General features: G+C 34.9%; 2 protein-coding genes and 1 long non-coding RNA gene across 3 annotated transcripts; all 3 read right to left on the minus strand.

Annotated features, from left to right (window-relative positions):
- Positions 1-2,265: 2,265 nt before the first annotated feature.
- On the minus strand, positions 2,266-4,916 carry LOC134274364 (uncharacterized). Its single transcript, XM_062756647.1, has 2 exons — positions 3,800-4,916; positions 2,266-3,398 (listed from the first exon to the last, which is right to left on the minus strand). The coding sequence occupies exons 1-2, from the start codon at positions 4,914-4,916 to the stop codon at positions 2,266-2,268; spliced, it is 2,250 nt and encodes a 749-aa protein (XP_062612631.1).
- Positions 4,789-6,779, minus strand: LOC134274368 (uncharacterized). The gene has a single exon (XM_062756650.1). The coding sequence runs from the start codon at positions 6,272-6,274 to the stop codon at positions 4,925-4,927; it is 1,350 nt and encodes a 449-aa protein (XP_062612634.1). The 5' UTR covers positions 6,275-6,779; the 3' UTR covers positions 4,789-4,924.
- Positions 6,780-9,821: 3,042 nt separating this feature from the next.
- LOC134274362 (uncharacterized) lies at positions 9,822-10,259 on the minus strand. The gene is made up of 2 exons (XR_009993595.1): positions 9,974-10,259; positions 9,822-9,869 (listed from the first exon to the last, which is right to left on the minus strand). It is a non-coding gene; the product is annotated as an uncharacterized LOC134274362 (long non-coding RNA).
- Between the last annotated feature and the right edge of the window lie 11,657 nt (positions 10,260-21,916).

Consider the following 21,916-nt stretch of genomic DNA (forward strand, 5'->3'; position numbering starts at 1 on the left):
TATTTTCGTTTAATTAATGTTGAGCTAAATATTTATATCATAAAAGAGCTACCGTACATTAGATCAAGTGTAAAAGTAATCGTCAACTGTAAAAGTCAGCGCTCCTCGTAAAAGTCCAATAGTAACTGGTCAAACCGGAAATGGTCAAATACGTCACACCTAACAAACATAAACACTCACACGTGGACATTCACACTTGACAAAACAAACGTAAACACACATAATAGAAATAATTAAAACATTGAAACTGAAACATTTAATTACTTACACTGGTTACATATTCCCCCCTTTTATTAAATGGCTCCTGACATTCTCTGAAAATAAATATCAGGCAAATGTTTTAATTTAAAGTGCTGAATCACTCAATATCTATGTACAACAAATTCAACAATCCAGCAAATAAACATAAAATTAAAATCAAACCAAATAAAATAATCAAACACCATGTGAATCCATAAATGCATCACCAAAAGGCAACTCACTGAAACTGAAAACCCAATCTGCCAAAACCTTTGACACACAAGACCTCGACATTACTGTCCAAGAATCATATCAACTGAACCACCTGATATCAAATGAATATGTCCAATTCAATCTCAGATTAAACATTAAATTTCATCAAGTATCAAATGATGATGGGGGTTCAATAAGGTTACACAGTAAAATTACAGTATCAATTGTTTATCTTGCATAAACAACATGCATCAGTTCAATTCATTCATAGATTCATTTATTTAGAAAAATATTCACATAAGTCATAAAAAACAAAAATAAAACACTATCTTCACTTAAGAAGTCCTTGAATTCACTGAATTCACTAATCACTTAACTCCGACTGTCTATTTTTTTTTAACTTATCCATTCACCATATCTGTCTGGCTGCTTCTTAATTCTTGTTGACCGTCGTACGGGCATAGTTTCCTGTGACACATCAGGTACACTCTCTGAAGTTGGACTTGGCTCATTTCTACTATGGCTTGAATCGTTAACCCCTGAGGACTGAAATGATAAAGAATAATTACCATTATTGAAATCATTGTCACTTAGACTAATACCTGAATAACTATGACCTTCATCAACTACTGATGAAACATCTTGAATAGATGAGGGCTGTACAGGTTTGTCACCCATAGATCTGGTCCTCACAACTCTTCTCACAGTCCAATCTTCTGTGTCACTCTCTGTTTCTGATGAATCTGATGAATCTTTTGTCGCTGCTGGCACCTGTCTATCCCCGCTTTCTTTCTTTGTCTGTTTCTGTCTACTGTTCTGTTGTTTATACTGCACTTCCTCCCCCTCTTGAAATCCAGAATAAGGAAGAAGCATATTCCTATGCAGAGTCCTGGTTCTGCCTGTTTTACCGTCAGCTTTCACTCTAAACACAGGAACATCTGAGTTTGGCATTTCCTTAACAGTATAAATAGTTTCCTCCCACTTGTCAGCCAACTTTCTCTTACCCTTTAGACCGACATTCCTTACCAAAACTCTATCTCCTGGCTCTAACTTGGTCTCTCTTACTTTCATATCATACCTCTGTTTGTTCTTTAGACCTGACTTTCTTGCCTCTTCAGATGCTACTGCATAAGCTGATTTCATTCTCTCTTGCAGCTTTTTCACATATCCTCTTGGATTTACATCACCTTCATTTCCAGGATCAAGTCCAAGGAAAGAATCTATAGGCAATCGTGGACTCCATCCAAACATCAAGTAGTGTGGGGAAAAACCTGTCGCATCACTCCTTGTAGCGTTGTATGCCTGAACCAAGGGAGCAACATGTTGTTTCCAGTCAGTCTTCTGTTTGGGATCCAAGGTACCCAGCATCTTCAACAGTGTTTGGTTAAACCTCTCTGCCGATCCATTGCCCATCGGATGGTAAGGTGTCGTGCGGGTTTTCTGAATTCCTAGCAGCTTACAGAGCTCCTTGATAACTTTAGACTCAAACTTCCTGCCCCGGTCACTGTGTAGCTTTTCCGGAAATCCATAATGTAAAAAGAAATTCTCATATAGGGCTTTTGCTGTCACGGTAGCCTTTTGGTTGTGGCATGGTATGGCCTGTGCAAAGCGCGTATAATGATCAGTAATGACCAATATATCCTCAGTCCCTCCTTTACTTCTTTCAAGACTCAAAAAATCAATACAAACCAATTCCATTGGATGTGTGGTCTCAATAGGAACTAACTCAGCAAAAGGCCTTGCTTGAGTTTTACGTCTTATGCACCTAGGGCAATTTTCAATTTTCTCCATTATCTCCCTTTCCAACCCTGGTCAAAAATACCTTTGCCTAGCTAACCACAATGTCTTTTCCTTCCCAGGATGACCTGTATCTCTGTGAATACCTTGGAAAGCTACCTCACGATATACCTTTGGGATCACCAGCTGACTTACCTCTCTTTCATCTATAATTGCCTTCCTGTAGAGAATTCCATCTTTCAAATAAAGTTTCTTCCATTCCCGGAAAAATCTCTGGACTGAATAATCTTCTTTCTTCATCTTCACTCTATTGTGATAAAATCCTTGTTTCTTCAACTCTATAACTCTTGCTAGATCCTTGTCCTTCTCCTGCTCTCTTCTCCAGTGAATGTCACTAAGATAATGGGATTCTTCATCCTCAAAACAAGCTGAATCTGATAAAGAGTCATCTATAATTGTCTGGCAATATGGAACACCACATAATACTGACTGACATATGGCCTTAATAGCATCAGAGAAGAGCTCCGGCTTCCTAGACAACCCATCTGCATCAGCATTCTGCTGACCAGGTCTGTATGCTATAGTAAAATCATAGCCTGCTAAAGCAGCAACCCACCTTTGGCTAGTAGCATCTAGCTTGGCTTTAGAGAGCACATAGGTTGGGGGGTTATTATCAGTGATCACTTGAAAAGAAGTACCATAAAGATAATCATGAAATTTATCACTGACCGCCCACTTGAGTGCCAAGAACTCCAGTTTGTGAGCTGGATAGTTCCGCTCGCTCGACCTCAAACCTCGGCTGGCATAGGCTATTACTCTTTTCTTACCTTGCTGAACCTGGTAAAGAACAGCCCCTAATCCATGAATGCTAGCATCTGTATGTAAGATGAATGGCAATTTGTAATTGGCAAATCCCAGTATAGGGGGTTCTAGTAGCTTGCTCTTTACTGTCTGGAATGCCTCTTCTTCTCTCTCTCTCCACTGCCACTTGACTGCTTTATTTGTCTTCTTTTTCCTCTTCTGCTTGGTACTCACACCATGTCCTTGAAGTAAAGCATTTAATGGAGCTACTATCTCGGCAAAATGTTCAATGAAGCGCCTATAGTATCCCACAAATCCTAGGAATTGGCGGAGTTGTTTGATGTTGGAAGGTGTGGGCCAATCACGAACAGCGGATAATTTCTCTGGGTCTGTTTGAATACCACTTTCTGAAATTACATGTCCCAAATAAGTAACAGAAGTTTTGAATAGTTCACATTTTGATGGCTTTAATTTTAATTCATGTTGAGCTAATTTTAAAAACACATTTTTAAGTCTAATACAATGTTCTTCAAAAGTTTTTGAAAATATGAGCACATCATCCAAAAAGATTAAACATTCTTTTAAATGCATATCTCCCATGCACTTCTCCATCAATCTTTGGAAAGTTGCAGGAGCATTTGTTAATCCAAAGCTCATCCTGTTGCACTCATAGAAACCTAAATTACCTACCGAAAATGCTGTTTTGTGCCGATCTTTCTCCTCAATTTCAACCTGCCAATAGCCCGATCGTAGGTCGAGTTTGCTGAAAAACTTGGCTCCATACAGGGTATCTATGACGTCATCAAACCGAGGAAGCATATAGCAATCCTTCGAGTTTTTGAGTTAAGCATTCTCATGTCAAGACAAAACCGCAATGATCCGTCTGTTTTCTGACACAGTACCACGTTTGAGGAATAATTGTTATTAGATTCGCGAATGACTCCGGCATCTAACATCTCGCGCACGTGTTGGCGGACTTCCTCATACATTCCCGGAGGAATTCTGCGATACGGTTGTTTAAACGGTTTTCTGTCCTCTAATTCTATCGAATGTTTGACTAGATCAGTTCTTCTAAGATCTAATGGACCTGTTGAAAATATGTGACTGTACTCTTTTAAGATATTTCTCACAGTATTGAACTGATCTTCAGTGAGAACACTTGAGTCAACCTTAATTCCAAGTTCAATAGGGTCACACACCTCAGATTTGGGTTTTAATGCAGGAAAATTATCTACAACCTTCACCTCTTGGAGATTGCAAAGTACAGTGCCATGCCTAACTGATATGGGTTTAGCAGATATATTACAAATCTTGACTTGCACTGTAGACTTTGTATTAGGTGTAGAAAACTTAACTACCCTTGGACAAACTGTAAACCTATTCATATTATCACAGTTTTCAGAAACCATTGTCATGTTGTTACCCGGTAAACCTCTAACACGGCCCTTAACTACAGTAGATTCATTTGGTTGTACTATAATGGGTTTCTTACACACTGATTTGACATGGTAACACTTACCCTGCATACTCTTTAATGCTACTCTCCATTCCTTTGGAGCTATTTTCATTTCATTGGAATCTTCACCCAACAAATCTCTACAAATTCTCAACACATTAGTTCCAATGATCATAGGACATGTTCTATTGAAATCAGTGTCTGGTACAATTAAAACAGGGACAAATAACTCTACATCCATAAATGGAATTTTTACACTACACTCTATATATCCCTTGTATTTCAATAGAGAACCATCTGCGACAGACACCTCTAAACCCAGGTTAGATAAATCCTTTAACTCTGGTTGATTTGTCATGGAATTGTAACCTGAAAATGACAATGTTGTTACCATTGATCCACTGTCAACAAGACCTGTAAAAGAATTATCATTCATAAAAACAATAGTCTCATTTGACTCACCAATCATTTTGCATTTTAACTGCTGGCCTTCACATGAAATCCTGGTCCCCGGTCGGCCTTCATCAGAGACCTCTGGGCGTTTGGGTTATAATTACCTGTATTTCCTCCTTGACCCCGTCTCTGACCTTGACCTCGACCTGCATTCAACCTTCTGTCATTGGAATTACCTCGATATTGATTAGAGTTGCCTCGCCAAGCTCCACGTTCTCTGTAGTAACCACCCCTACCTCTGTTTTCATTAGCTCTATCTGATACATTACTAGTTCTACCATCCAATTTCTCTAGTATCTGGTTGAACTTGTCATTTATCTTACCTTCTAATTTTGTTTCCATGTTTCTCATCTTCTCCATTAACTTCTCCTCTAAGTATTCAGATACTGACATTCCATGCTGATGAACTGGCTTTTTCTCTGAAATGCTAGAACTTATCAAGATTTCTTTTTCTACCCTTCTAATCTCTAACAACAACCTGTCATAACTCTTGATATCATCATATTTATGTCTCGTTTGAGCCTTAAGCTTCTCTGAACTCAATGAAGTCCAAAACTTATGTCTTAACAAGTCATTCTTAGATGCACGATCAAGATACCCACTATCGATAGCATTTTGTAACATCTTTTCCAGTCTACAACCAAATGATGTTACGCACTCACCCGGTAGTTGGAAAGCATTGAAAAATTCTTGCATAATCATGCCATTGTTGGAAATTTCACCAAACAAAATGTCAAGTTTATCTAAAATTTGCTTAACACCTGCTTTCTTACCTAACGGAATCAACATTGTTTTTGCTGTACCCCTCAATGACCGTCTAATACTTTGTATCAGAATATTTGATTTAACATCAGGGTCACGCATCAGGCACTGCACTTCGAATCTCCACTCCTTGTATGATACATCCCCTTTTTGAGGAGGGTCATCCCCCGAGAATTGTGGGATTCTTGGGATGTTTGTATTAAATTCATACACCTGATTAATGCTATTACCATCCTTGTCATAAAAGGTATTCTGAAGTTTGCTGTTGCTGGTACTAGCATCACCAAAGTTACATGCTAACTTTGCAAAAGGATTGGGTTTCTGTCCCTGATTCAAAGCCGGTGCATTGTAATCAGGTACAGATACCTTTGGTTTTGCACTCTGATCCGAAGGTACAGATACCTCTGATTTTATAGGGTCACTGACTTTTGATGTTTTTATAGGGTCACCATCTTTTGTGGTTTTTGTAGTTTTACCATCTTTTGTGGTTTTTGAAGGGTTACCTTCTTTTGTGGTTTGGGGGGTACTAGTTGCAACACCAGCAAAATCAAGTTTCTTTTCCTCTGCTGAGGACACATCCTCACTACCCTTTTGTTTATCTTGATCAGACATTTCTACAAACAACTGCTGTCACTTTATAACAAATATTTACACCAACTGAACACTTCTGTACACTGAACTGATATAAAATAAATATTCACAACTACAACCCAACAACTGAGTATACAACTCTTTAACTGAGCACCTCAACACAACAACAGATCATTACACCTTCAACATACAATCACAGCAACTGTTAACTGATGAAATAAATCTTAATCAACTCTTAATTAAGTTACCTGGTAATATGTATTCTGTTGAATACTTTAAAGATGGATTAATTCAACTTATGATACCCAGTTTAAATAATTCTGTACCTAATCATCTCAGACATCTGATGACATTCCTAAAATTCAAAACCACTAACACACTCACAATACATACAGACACACACACAATAACTCTCTGCTCCGTAGGTCTGTCTACTGGTCAAATGGACTGAAAGAAATTAGATTGATTAGTGCAATGCCTGCATGCTGGTTAGAAAGTGAACTCGGCTTGCTGCTACCTAATTTTTCAAACAGACTACCAAAAGAAAATTTCAGCTACCTATAACAATATAAATAAATAAAGTATAAATATTGAACTTACAATGAAAAAAAATAAATAAATACAAAAATAATTTGCAAAACAAACAATTATAAACCTGAAAAAGAAAAAAATACACTACTACAGCCAAAAGTTTACAAACAGATTTGCTTACTATAAATAGAAACAAAAATAGACCTTGGGAATTCCCTTTTTACACTAGACCTCAGTTTTCAGTACAGACAATACATAAGACAAAGACAATCACTTGCACAAACAAATATGACATAAATGCACATAGAATCACACAAGAAAATGACCATTGGTTTGCACAATTGTTTACAGTACCTTTGCTAGGATTGCTCCGCAGACTAATTCACAACACGTTGTTCATAGACTGGTCGGTTTTTGCTTCGCTGCGCGCATCTGTGACGTCACGGTTCCGGAAGTTCTCGGATTCGCCTCTCGGGATCTGCCTGTGAATAATCACAATGATACGAAACACCTTTTAGCTGTTCCACTTGACGCCATTGTATCTAAAAATAGTAACATATGGCAGGCACAATTCGTTCGAATTTGTTATGTAAAGTAAACATTGATATGAAAGTGAATAAACTGGATCTTAGCAATGTCAATCGGAAGTAACTGATTAAGTAAGTATGTCACATTTACTCTACATGTATGTTTTTATTTGTATGATACTCAGTTATCCTGTAGGTGACCTCTACTATTTTATCCTTTGTGGAACCTCAATTCTTCAAGTCTATTTAACAGGCACGGTTGAGTAAACCAGTCTCTTTTTCCTGCCGTGTCACGCTAGAACATGCACGGGTCTTTGATAATTTTGTAAATGCGTGAATTCCATCCTTAGCCAGTTAAATTTGAGATAATTTCAACAATATTTCCTGAGTACAAGTTTATTAGATACAGACACTCAGCTTCTGAGGTGAGTACGAGTTTAATTATTCTTTTATTCAGTTTTGTTAATATTGAGGTCCTGGGTAATTTTGTTCAAATAGCATGTTTTTAATTGTGTTTAATATTCCGTAAATGTTGAAATTGTTCAATATGTTCAGCGAGTTTGTATAGTTTTCGTTTCTGTTGGAGTTTTATGAAAAGACTTACTTTTACATTCGACAGCTTACTTGGACATTTAAACCTGTGTCATGTACGGAGGTACGGAATTGAAAAAAGAAAATAGAAAACATCACAAGAGGTGAAAGATATTGTATTCGGGGCTTAGAAATAATTTATCAAACAAAAATTATAATTGATGGTAAAATAAAATTTATTTGGATACTTTATTCACGAGAATTAAATATATCCTTTTATTTTAAATAACTTCAGAAATGAAATAACTGAATAAAGAAGAAGACATATTTCGGTAGGAAAACTCGGCAGAAGTTAGTCAAGACTTTAAGGGAGAGTGTTGAGGGTAGGAATATTGCCGTTTTCGTCCTAGATAACGTAATATGATCTTTGAAAAGCCCGTTATTATCTTTTTGTTAAATATTTAGATCAATATTTTTCCACAAAAGAGCTACCGTATATTTTCCTGTTGTAAAAGTAAGCCGTCAACTGTAAAAGTCAGTGTCTTCGCAAAAGTCCATAAATAGTTGTGTTGTAAAAGTTCGCTAGTTTTCAAGTATGGTGTTCCGTTAGTGTAACGTTTCATAAAAGTATTTAGTGTATGTTTAAGTATAGCTCTACTTGAGTATGTGTAGTGTTGGATAAGTGTAACGAGTAATTAAGTGCAAGTGTGTATAAAACGCAGTACTGCTATATGCTATAAGCTATATGCTAAAGATATAAGCTATGTGTAAAGTATGGTTAACCATTTGTGTAATAACTTGTTTAGTAACTTGTAACTTAATATTGTGTATTGTTTCTTTATGAGTAGGTCCCAAACCCGAGAGGGGAGTGTGCGCAACGAGGAACACTACGTGTACGATTCCAGTGAATCATTGTAATTTTAAAAACAGAATATACATTTGAAACCTTTTTGGACTTGTGTTTTATTGAGTGTTCAATTAGAATGGAAAAGACGCTTGGTCATCCGGCAACAAAGTAACAGGAAGTTTTTATAATATATTATTTCTCTTAATGTACATAACAATCATTTCATAAAGATACTTTGAATAAAATGAACTTTCAATGAATAACACAGCATACGCGAAAGTTTTCACATATTCATTTAAGGTCTAGTGTTAAGTACCGTTAAGTACTTCTAACGATTTTTAACATATTTATTTATTTTTTCATGACTAAAATTGTTTTCTAGAGAGTCCCACAAATTCCCACAATATTTATTTAAAAATGTGTCTTCATCGGGATCGGAGACATATTTGTCATGTTGTGATTTATGTAGAATGAAGCGTTACAAGTTTATAAAAGGGAGTAAACTTAGTATATTTTTTACTAATTATCACATATTTCCTATTTTTTTCAATTGAATATTATTGAAAACATGAAAATCAGTCATTTGGAGATCTCCTTTATTTCAATCGCGCTCGAGATTCATTTCGAAGTTGTCTTTCTTGCTTTGCTCTCGTAGGTGCTAGAAGTTGTCATTGTTTGGGTATATTTTGGCATCAGTATTTACTTTATTCCGTATAATTTAAGGAAAAGTATGCTTATACCTTTTATATTACAGACTTATGACCTCAGAAACCAGAAATATAATGTTGAAATCTTTCTTTTAATTTTTAGGTGGAATAGCTACACCTTTTCAACGGTCGACCAGTTCAAAACACAACACAACACTCACAGCTGTTTAGAAAAAGATCCATAAATTCCATACACACATATATATGTTGAATCTAGGCCTCTATATTTCACTGGATATGGAACGTAATGAAAAGGTCGGCGACTTCTCTATATGTACCCGCCTTCTTGCCAATCCGCTCCCCGGAGATTTTCCAATGGATCCTCAGTCTTGTATACCTGGTTTTTCATTAATGTGGGCGCCATTTGTAGACCATGTCGGTACTTGGGTTCATTATGAACATCAATTAAGACACAAGTCAATCAGTGGTGGTTTGACAAGTATATCATTTATTGATTGAAATATAATAAAAACCTGAAATAAAGTCATTATAATTAATAAACATTTACAAATCCTTACTGACTTTACTTTTAAATTACAAATATAATAAGATATAGATAAGTAATAAATATATTTACCAGGCACACTATATAAATCAGCTACTGTAGATAGATATGACTATTCCCGTCAAGGGTGTAGCGCCGAGTGTGCACGAAAATGGTAAGCCGCGGGAAAGTTAGTGAAAAGTTATTAATAGTAACTGGTCAAACAGGAAATGGTCAAATACGTCACACCTTACAAATGTAAACACTCACACGTGGACATTCACACTTGACAAAACAAACGTAGACACACATAATAGAAATAATTAAAACATTGAAACTGAAACATTTAATTACTTACACTGGTTACATATATATATATATATATATATATATATATATATATATATATATATATATATATATATATATATATATATATATATATATATATATCACAATTTACAACAACTCTTAAACTAACATATATGCCCTAAGTGAAAAAATATTAATATAGAAAGTACAAAGAAATTCACTTTTACATGGATACCCACTTCCGCCCCAGCCCGGGGTTGAACTCTCGACCTTCGGAATCTGTCTCCTAGCAGTGCAGGAGCAGCGCGCTAGACTGCTCGGCTATTTAGGCAAGTTAAAAAACTTGCTGTCGATGCCGATGGAATTCTCGCGGCGCTGTCCTACACTACACGGTCATTGAGAATGGAAGTGAGGTACAGTTATTTGGACATTAGTTTTAACAGAGGAGTGTTACCAATGCATGTTGTATGAAATTAATTATTAATTATAAAGCACAATTTACAACAACTCTAAAACTAACATATATATATATATATATATATATATATATATATATATATATATATATATATATATATATATTAGTTTTTTTTTTTAATTGACTCTAAAATAATCATGGCACAGTAATGTATTAAAGTAAAACTGAGTACAAATAAAGGATAAATAAACCTTTTTCTCAAAATAATATATTATTCAATATATTGCATTCATTTGTATTCTTTGAGTTTTATACACTTAAACATAAATTGTCAATATTGATGTCTCTCCTTTTCGAAATTTGAAGAAACGAAGCAGATTAAAAATACAATTATAGTGAAAATAAATTTATTTCTCGATACGTATATGTATATCTGAAAAGTTAACAGTGACATGTGTTAAGCTGTATCAAATCTAAAATACAAAGTTTAGAATAATTAAATATATATCTAGGTTGAGTATTAAAATCATTTTATCAAATTAAAAGGAATTTAATTGCTTGTCTGCTTCTGTATTTTCAGTAAAAATGGTTCTTTTAAAATGATTTGAGTATCATTTTATTTATCCCTTTGTTTGTATCTCATTCTTCCAGCTATCTGACTGTCTGTCTCTTAAGCATCCCTGGCTTAAAGAATATCCCTTGACTAGATAGAAAACACAGTAAAACTTCTATAATTACGATTTATATAGCACAAGGGGATATATAAATATTTTGACAAGTGATATCTCAATGTTCAGGAAAGGTGGACTTGTGTTTCTCTTAGATATTACAAGCTATTTCTAAATTTTATATTATTAAGGGTTGCAACTGCAACGCTTAATGAAACACTAGTCTGTATAATTAAGCGTCGAATATGTCGATATTTGCTTGTTTCATTAAGCATCGGTGTTGCACTGCATTTGTGACGCTTAATGATATACTTCTGTCATTAAGCGGCGATTTAGCATTAGCGGTTGATGATGTCAGCTATTAATGCAATAATTAATGGCATTAAGCGTTGCAATTGCAACGCTTAATGCTATTTGTATCATTAATCGGCGTTTTATCATTAGAGGTTGCTACAATGCAGTAGTTTATTGTTTAAGTACTGTAAAATTTCACAGGTTTTAAACCCAAGCAAACAATTTCCAAAAAAGTGAAGTAGCTGAATGTGTCCATAGAACAAATTCGAGCAACAATTACTAGCCCATGACTCCAGTATTAAACATACACACAAAAGGATTAAGATGATTCTTAAGCATGTAAGTATTGAGAGAGTCAGTAAATTACTGTAAATTTCGGGATAGATTTGCAAATAAACAAGTCAGTGTTAAGTTTCATACATACGTTTTCCGTGTACTAGAAATAGACCTGGATTTTCCCTTTCGGAAGAAAGCGTCTATGCGACGTTGAAAGTAAACACAGTTTTCGAGACAGACAAGAGAGCAAATGGTTTAAGTTCAAATTCCATAAATAAAATTGGAATATTCTGTGGGATATTACGTTTCTTTGTGACTCATCAAGTTAATTATGAGCACAGTTATTAAGCACACCTATTCACTTTTCCGTTTGAATAGACTTCGCACCTGTTGCACTGTGGATCACTTTAGACAAGTCTTCTGCCCTTCTGATTGTTCTAATTTTACCAGCCAGGGTTTTGACAAGGATCTTATCGTCGTGGGACCATACAGCCTCTAAACTTTCATTCCTTACCAGTTTGCGTGCTTCGAAAAGAATGCCCATTCTTCGTCTCGTGAGTGCCTCGTTTACGAAAATTTTATAGCCGTTATTCTCATTTTCGTTGAATGTTTTTAAATTACTCTTATTTGAGAACACTTTATTCTTGTCTCTATAGCAACAAACTTGGCAACGATATCTCTGGAACCCTGTTATTTTGTTTCACCGAAATCCTGACCTCTGAATTCTCTCCCCTCTCTATGTGTTCTGCTTATTTGATCAATGGATATCTTTGTATGTTCTGATGTTAAGACGTAGTTGTTTATTACGTTCAAGACTATGGTATCTGTACTCTCATTCTGTGTTTCGGGAATGCCACAAATCTTTAGACAGGTCCTCCTAGATTACTGCTCTTCTTCGTCCATTCGCTCCTCAAGATCGTTTACCTTTTGTTCTAACTCAGCAATCTTATTGAGCAAACTATCAGAAAGACCTAGAATAGATTCAAATAATTCAATCAAGACCTGAGAGAAAACTTGACAATTGGAGTGATATTATTGAAACTCTAATCTCAAGACGAAGAATAGATAACGGACTATGCCTATTTACGAGTACAAATGGCGATGAAAACAGTTCACTGACGGTAAAGTGTTGTAAATTAAATGTCTCTAAATACACATTCACCAAGCACTAATTCATCATTTTTAAATCACAATACTCACTACCACCATGTCACTTCATACTATTTAGTTGCATCTATCACAGAAACTTTATCACATGTTTTTTTCTCTCAATTCGGGGGAGCAGAAAAAACACGTCTTACATTGTCCACGACCTTAACCCAGACCCCCAGACTACAGACTTAAACTGAAGGAGAGGTAGCATTTTGAAAGTAATTTACAGAAATTTCTATTTTTAGTAACCAAGGCAACACCACTCCTTGAAATCAAAACTAGATATGCATTCATATGTTTCTTAGTGAGGTCTACTCGAAACAAAAAACAAACGATACACAGAAATATGTATCTTAGTGTACGTTTAATTTAAATCAGACCAATGCCTGCATTGAGAGACTGTCCATTGAGAGACTCTCTCACGGACATATGCAGGTTCTGGGCGATTTTCATGAGAGTCATTGCTGGTAATGGGCTATACTCTCATTACAAGTCTTTGTTGTATGACCCATTCACAGATTTTTATTGTTTTTGGTTTTTTTTTCTGGAACAACCTTCACCTTTTACATTTTAAAAACAGAGCTGGCTTTTTTCAAGCCAATTCATAATGGCGACTTTATGATCACATGCCTATCATTCCATTAAGATACATGTAATCCAATCCTTAGGTATTTAAAATCAGCAGTTAAATAATCAAAAAACTCATTAAAGTATCTCTTAATCCACACAGTTATAAAAATTTATCATAAGTATTTCTTTACAGTTATAAAGATTAAAGGTACTTAGACACAGATTTGAAGTCAATATTTTCTGTATAATATTACGACTTATATTTTTAATAGCATTTCACACAAAAATTAATAAAAAATCTTATTTCATTTAAAAGTTATTAAAACTTCAATTTTTTTTGCGGGTTTGATTGACACGTCCTTGCACTTACACAAATGTTAACCTTATTCTTAATCCTTAGGAAAAGTGGCAATCTTGTTGTGTATTTCAAAAAATGAATAAAAAATATTAAAAGTTTTATTCAGAAAAATAATTTTATTCAGAGTAGAAATGTTAGGAAGCAAAACTCCTTCACAAGTATTTTCATTCCGATCTAAGAGTTGTGTACAGAGTTCAGCAAATCGAGCAGACTCGTGTTATTGACACAGTTTTTGTAAACAGGGCACGAGTTCTCCTATTGTTAATGTTAACAATTCAATGGTTGCGTTCAATTGTTACAGTCTGCTGGCCACAACTCACGGACTAACAATATATTTTGTTTTTGTTTTGCTTTCGAACAAGTCTACTCTGAATTTTCTGGTTTATCGTATTTATATTTTTCATTTATACAAAACGAGATTGTCACTTTTCCTAAGGATTAAGAATAAAATTAATTTGTGAAAGTGCAAGGATGTGTCAATCAAACCCGCCAACAAAATTTAAATTTTAATATCTTTTATACGAAATAAGATTTTTAATTAATTTTTGTGTGAAATGCTATTAAAATATATAAGTCGTATTATTATAGAGAAAATAATAATTTCAAATCTGTGTCCGAGTACCTTTAAAGTTAATCATATAACTGTATACATGTACACGATTCCAAAAAGTCGCGCCCTCTTGCGGGAGAGTTACCTACCTTATGTATTGATGACGTCAAACGAGGATAAACGTAAGATTCACACATGACACAATGCACAAGATTCAAAACATAGTTGAACGTAAGTACTTAAATGAAAACAATTTTGTGTTAGAAAACACGCATTATTATATTTATATCCAATGTACTTAATTAAATCTACTTTCATTTTTGCGCTCATTGTAATGTAAACAATAAAACATTACATACGTCAGTCATTCTACGAAAATGTTCTATGTCAATTGAAAATTTACCGTTATAACATCTTGACTTTAAATTAAATATGATTGATTTCAGTCCTTCCTTAGTCTCACCATACACACATGGTATTGTAAATATTTACCCAAAGTATGTACATGTATAAACAGTACATGTATTCGATAAGAAAATAATACAATATTAAAAGACGAATTCAACTGCAAATCTTCATGTCGCTTCATTTATAAAATTTACAATTTCTGATTTTCAAAATGGGTTTTTAGCCGTAAAAGAGTTCCAAACGGATTGCGATAAAAGTTTTGAAAAGTTTTTTATCCTACATAAAAAGAAATAAAATCACTTCTTGCATTCCTTGCATAAATCTTCTTTCATGGGAAATCATAACTTGTCGCTAAACATCGATTAACGATTTTGTTTCAAATTTAACAAACAGAATGCAGATATAAAAAAGAAATGACACTTATCACGGAACTTGACATCTTTGATTTTAGTAACGAGTCAGCCGCTCAGGATTATTTCAGATTCCCTATAAATCAAACAAACAATATGGATGTTATTTTGCTTGTTTAATGTGGCGCTTCTGGCCGCGGTGATCAATTTGCTGGGGCTATCACACGGCTGCCCCACAATCAACAATCAATACAACAAATGTGACGACCCAAATCAGGCGGATCATGCACTGGGTAGGTCACAAGTGCATGAACGTCACCAATGCCATAATTAATCAAATTCAATCAATCAATTATTAATCAATCAGTCAATCAATCAATTCAAATATCAATCAAGTCAATTACTTGTCAATCAATCAATTATTAATCAATCAATCAATTCAAATATCAATCAAGTCAATAAACAATGAAATGAGCATAAGAATATGTGTTGCACTCGTCCAATTGCGTTGAGGTGCGACAGAATACGCCACTTGCAAGGGCCATGAATACTCGTGTCTACTACGAGTAATCATGGAACTGCAACCGCCACCAGTGGGGTGGCAAGAACCATGGTGACGGCGGCAGTACCTCAACGCAAATGGTCACCGTCGACCAGGGCCTGCTTATTCGCCAATAGCAATTTACAGCATAAGTGATTACACAAGTTTAACAGACGGAGTCATGGAATTGACCGTATAAAACAACTTAATTTACTCTTAACATTGTTGATACTTACCGACAATGTATTTTTTCCACTGCTACTTGTATAAATTACCTAAAAGGCTGTCACTCTTTTTATGGCTTTTAAATCATTAAAACGCCTCTTACCAAGTTTCCTTGCATGACAAAGTAATATAAAACTTAGAAAAAATATAACTATCTTTGCAAGTGTTGCTTATGTTGTCTTAAAGGGTTTTGTACTGAAACAAACCCAAATAGCATACCGAAATTGGAAAAGGAAAACGATACTGTCACTTCTTAGAATAAGGTTTTAAGCTACTTTTAATAATGAGTGTTATGATGCACCCCCTCCCCAAGTTGCTTCGTAATACTTGATATCGCGATTACTTAACTTAGCGGTTACTTAACTCAGCGGAACTCTTCCACAATAGAGATAGGAAACGTCTGTTGGGTGGGAGCAACGTGCTTCTGAATACAATGCAAGATCGATCATTGTAGAATTTATTAGGACAGATGAGTAAAAAAAAATCCTGGTGGAATACCTTGCTAAACAATTGTGAACTAGCCTAATATATTTTTGACAGGAGCCAATCCTAAATTGTTATATTTTTAACGATATTTTAACTAAGCGGACTGTTCTCGTTAAATTCCATTGAAAAATATTTTAAGGCAGATAAATTATTCTAAACTTTCCTTATTTGTCAATCTACTATTTGGAGTTCAATATAAGGCAAAACAATGTGCTTTCGGCATTAAATTGTTCGAATCAATCGATCTTCACTACTGTAAACAAAGTCATTTGCCCCAGAAATTTAGACCCTTCTCGACTCCCCCGCAAAAGTTTAAGAGCGGTAGTAAGTCAGCTAACTGCATTGGTATTCGCGATATTACGTATTGAAGTATGCGAGATTTAATATTTATTCTACAAAAATGACATATTTTATAAACTATCTAATACTGTCTAAACCTGCCCGCAAGTTCTGTTAAAAAGGGGTTGAACCAAACTTCCCATTCAACCTTTCCTATAAATCTTTGAGTTAGGTACCTTATATTTTAGATTTTTATTGCATCTTGTCAAAAGGGCACTTTAACTCAGTTAAAACAAACACAAGGATTATTAGTATTTAAAAAAAATGCCTCGAAGGTAATTATAGTTTTATCTCTTAAAAATGGTACAGTACTAGTAACTTACAGCAAAACTCGCTTAGTACGAACACGGATATTGCGAATTTACGGATATAGCAAAGTCATCTTGGATCCTCAGCTATATAATTTTAATGAATTTCTTATACAGTTATAACGAATTACGGATATAGCGAAGTAATTTCATGGGTCCCTGTGACTTCGTTATAACCGAGTTTTGCTGTATATCAGCTTAGACCCTTAACATCAAACCTAGTACCGGACACGGTAGCCTAGTGGTAGAGCGTTCGCTTCGTGATCGGGAGGCCCGGGTTCGATTCTCGTTCGCGGCGCCGCGTCATACCTAAGACGTAAACAAAGGTAGTGACTGTTCCTTACCAAGCGCTCGGCACTAGAAGTGAAAGTCACGGGTCTTTCGGATATGACCTTAAAAACGTAGGTCCCGTGTCACGGTAGGCGCTGGCACGATAAAGAACCCTCACTGCTCAATGGCCCTGAGTGCCGAGTATAGGTCTAAATTTGAAGCCCTTCACCGGCATACGGTGACGTCTCCATATGAGTGAAAAATTCTCAAGAGGGACGTTAAACAATATACAATCAATCAATCAATCAAACCTAGTAAATTTGGTAATTCAGGAAGATCCTAACTTATACGAATCTGGTTTAAATTATTACATGCCTTTGTTATATTTACTTGAGATTGTTGAGCATATGGAATTTGATATAGAGTGGACCCTCATTTATCCGGACGCTTTGGTTCCCAGTCAATTTGTCCGGATATGTGAAGCATCCGGATATCTGAATCACCAGTTAAACAAGTCAGAATAACATTTTAAAATTTCGTTCCGATGAAAAATCGTCCGGATACTGAAGCATCCGGATATCTGGCGTCCGGATATCTGAAGGTCCACTGTACTGTTAATATATGCGGAAATTAATATTTTGCCAACTGCAAGCTTGATTAACTCAAGCTAGTTCATTGTATGCTGACACACAGAGTGATATACACAATTCTTAGTTGCCTTTATGCTAAAAAGGAATCAATTTTATTCCAATTTACTTGAGATGTATAATTATTTTCAAGAGAGCATGATTCTTTGTATGTTTTTATTTTTTGGAATTTTGCCAAAAGTTTTGGTAAAACTTGATATTACTACAATTGGGTTATACCTGTGCAAAAGACTACTTTGTAAAACGTATCTGATCAATCATAATAAAGCTTGTGCCTTATCAATTATGTGACCTTATATATAATCCTATCAAATACAAAATGGCATATTATAATCATTTGAGAGTTTTTATGATTATGAAAAATTAAGGGATTTTGTGATGCAGACTCAACATCTATCTGTTGCTTTTTGTGTTTTGGTGCATAACTACAATATAGAATACTCTACATTAAATATTGGCAGTTGAATTTTGAGGGTTCTGTAATCTGAAATAGGTTGCAATGTACGACAAAGAGCAAGCAAAGACATGCCTTTTATGGGTCTTTTAGTTGGTTTATGTTACTTGAGAATTTCCTTTAACAATGCTTCTTATACGATCAGTCACACATGTCAACCAGTTCAGATAAGTTGGTGGGTAACAGATAAACTTGTGTGTACATGACAATGGACTGGTCAAAGTACAACAATTTTGAATGTTGAAATTAGTTAGATATCTGAGAATATGTTATAGTTTTCTGTAATTGAATACGTTTAAGATGTGTTACTGTTAAATACTTAATTTATTTCGACCTAACTTTATTTATTACTATAAGTATGTTAGGGTGTAATGTGTCTTTATTTATGACCTTAATTTTGGTAAGAATTATTTCCCTTTATTTAAAATAACGTGTAATAAAATAAAAAAAAAAGATTATCTGATTAAAAAGGTTGTTTTAAATCGTCATTCTATTTCTAATGTTTTCATTCATCTTTCCACCACAGTATATAATTATAATATTTTAATTTTTATTTAATTAAAAAGAGCTTTTCCCCAATGCAATCTTTGTTAATTAGCTACAGCCTAGTTAGTGAATTTTCTATCTCCTGGGCAATCCTGTTTGACTATAAAATGCTTTAATATAATGTCAGAGTATTATGTACTTGATGGACATTAAAGGGTAAAGAATTTAGTCCTATTAGATATTGAAATTATTAATATTTCTATTCAAATGCTTTATACAAGCTTTAATTTGCGGCTTGTAATTTCCGCCACAGTATATGATTATAATATTTTAATTTTTATTTAATTAAAAAGAGCTTTTCCCCAATGCAATCTTTGTTAATTAGCTACAGCCTAGTTAGTGAATTTTCTATCTCCTGGGCAATCCGTTTTGATAATAAAATGCTTAAATATAATGTCAGAGTATTGTTTACTTGATTGACATTTAATGGTAAAGAATTTAGTCCTATTAGATATTGAAATTATTAATATTTCTATTTAAATGCTTTATACAAGCTTTAATTTGCGGCCCAGTCATTCCTATCAAATGTTATCGAAAACTCAATCTGAACAGGTTGATTTAAATTCCTATCAATTCGTGAATTTTAATTTCATTTTTAAAGGACCAGTATGGAGATTGAGAAAGCCTGAGAAAGTAGTTACAGCTTCTTACCCTAGTGCGACTTGTACTAATTATAAGTACTGTAAGGTTTATGAAGCCAAATTTACAGCTTTCTACTGCTAGAGCCTTTTTCAGCTCACCCTAAGACCATATGCTCACTATAACTTAATAGGATATATCTTACTCTAAAGTTGTGTTTTTTAAACAGCCATTGACCAGGTGGACAGTTCCCTAGGCCAGCAGTCAAATGAAACGATACCGAACTGCAAATAACTCAAAACAATGATGATATTAACAACATCCTTTTAGTACTTTCTGCACTTTGATTACCGCTAAGTGAAAGTGACGCAATATTCTCGTGCATGTTCAATAGACAATGCCATTTAAAGGCTACTAAATGTTGGCAAAATGTGTAAATTAATACCTTCTTCAGACTTCATTACATTGGAAAACAAAACCTACAAGAGGCCCATGGGCCACATCGCTCACCTGAGAAGCTTTGACCATTCTCTTCTTTACCGGATTTCCCCCTTGTTATACATAATGCATCCTCACCTACCCCATTGATCATAATTTAGACATTTTGAAATCTACACTACCCCATAATCCTTCCATGGGCACATATGTTTCAGCTTTTTTGGCCCAGTGGTTCCTGAGAAAAAGATTTTCAAAGATTTTTCCCACATATTTCTATGTAAAACTTTGATTCCCTATAATGGCCCCGCCCTTCCCCCGGAGGTCATGATTCCTACAATTTAGAATTTAGAATTTACACTACCCCAGAATGCTTCCGCATAAGCTTCATTTTTTCTGGCCTAGTGGTTCTTGAGAAGAAGATTTTCAAAGATTTTTCCTATATATTTCTATATATATTTCTATATAAAACTTTGATTCCCCATTGTGGGCCCGCCCTTCCCCCGGGGGTCATGATTTGAACAATTTAGAATCTACATTATACCAGGATGCTTCCACATAAGTTTCAGCTTTTCTGACCCAGTGGTTCTTGAGAGGAAGATTTTCAAAGATTTTTCCTATATATTTCTATATAAAACTTTGATACCCCATTGTGGCCCCGCCTTTCCTCCGGGGGTCATGATTTGAACAATTTAGAATCTACACTATACCAGGATACTTCTACATAAGTTTCAGCTTTTCTGGCCCAGTGGTTCTTGAGAAGAAGATTTTCAAAAAAATGTCCTATATATTTCTATATAAAACTTTGATACCCCATTGTGGCCCCGCCTTTCCCCCGGGGGTCATGGTTTGAACAATATAGAATCTACACTATACCAGGATACTTCTACATAAGTTTCAGCTTTTCTGGCCCAGTGGTTCTTGAGAAGAAGATTTTCAAAAAAAATTCCTATATATTTCTATGTAAAACTTTGATTCCCCATTGTGGCCTCGCCCTACCCCCGGGGGTCATGATTTGAATAATATAGAATTTACATTATACCAGGATGCTTCCACATAAGTTTTAGCTTTACTGGCCCAGTGGTTCTTGAGAAGAAGATTTTTTAATGACCCAACCCTATTTTTGTCTTTTCTTGATTATCTCCCCTTGCGAGGGGATATGTCCCTTCATTTTAACAATTTAAATTTCCCTTTACCGAGGAATGCTTTGTACCAAGTTTGGTCAAAATTGGCCCAGTGGTTCTTGAGAAGAAGTCGAAAATGTGAAAAGTTTACAGACGGACGGACAGACGGACGGACGACGGACAAAATATGATCAGAAAAGCTCACTTGAGCCTTTGGCTCAGGTGAGCTAAAAACGGATACGATAGTATGCCTGACTTAATATTTTTGCTCTTGGACCCCCCCCCCCCAAAAAAAAAAGCGAATAGGGGATTGTTTATGTTTTACTCCTAAAAATAATTACTTACGTTAAACTATCCCTTGACTCTCATATATTTATTAATCCTGTTATCTATAATTCAAATTATACCATGTGTGTAAATTGGTCGATGTGATTTAAACAAAAAATCTCGGGCCAAATCCAAGGTAAAATTACACCATCGGCACGTCTAATTTGGCTTGAAATTACGAATCTTGATAGTTACCCATGAATTCAACCTTATTTCATTTCAAAAATTAAAACATTGCAACAATTCAACTTCACAAAATTTTCCATGACCTTACCGTTTTATCGATTTATCGAGAAAGGAAGAGGAGGAAACAACTAAATATTAGACTATTATATGTAAACGGACCTTAATTATCAGGATTGATAGGTTGGGACTAAGGGTTAATATAATTATATATCT

Source organism: Saccostrea cucullata, unplaced genomic scaffold (assembly GCF_032062105.1).
Source record: "Saccostrea cucullata isolate Sc308-1 unplaced genomic scaffold, CSIRO_AGI_Scuc_v1 ctg1238, whole genome shotgun sequence".
NCBI lineage: Eukaryota > Metazoa > Mollusca > Bivalvia > Ostreida > Ostreidae > Saccostrea > Saccostrea cuccullata.

Coding starts and splice junctions, on each gene's coding strand:
- LOC134274368 (XM_062756650.1), bottom strand. CDS start 6,274: ATGTCTGATCAAGATAAACAAAAGGGTAGTGAGGATGTGTCCTCAGCA.
- LOC134274364 (XM_062756647.1), bottom strand. CDS start 4,916: ATGATTGGTGAGTCAAATGAGACTATTGTTTTTATGAATGATAATTCT. Junction 3,399..3,799: donor GATTGCTATATGCTTCCTCG/GTTTGATGACGT, acceptor ATGTAATTTCAG/AAAGTGGTATTCAAACAGAC.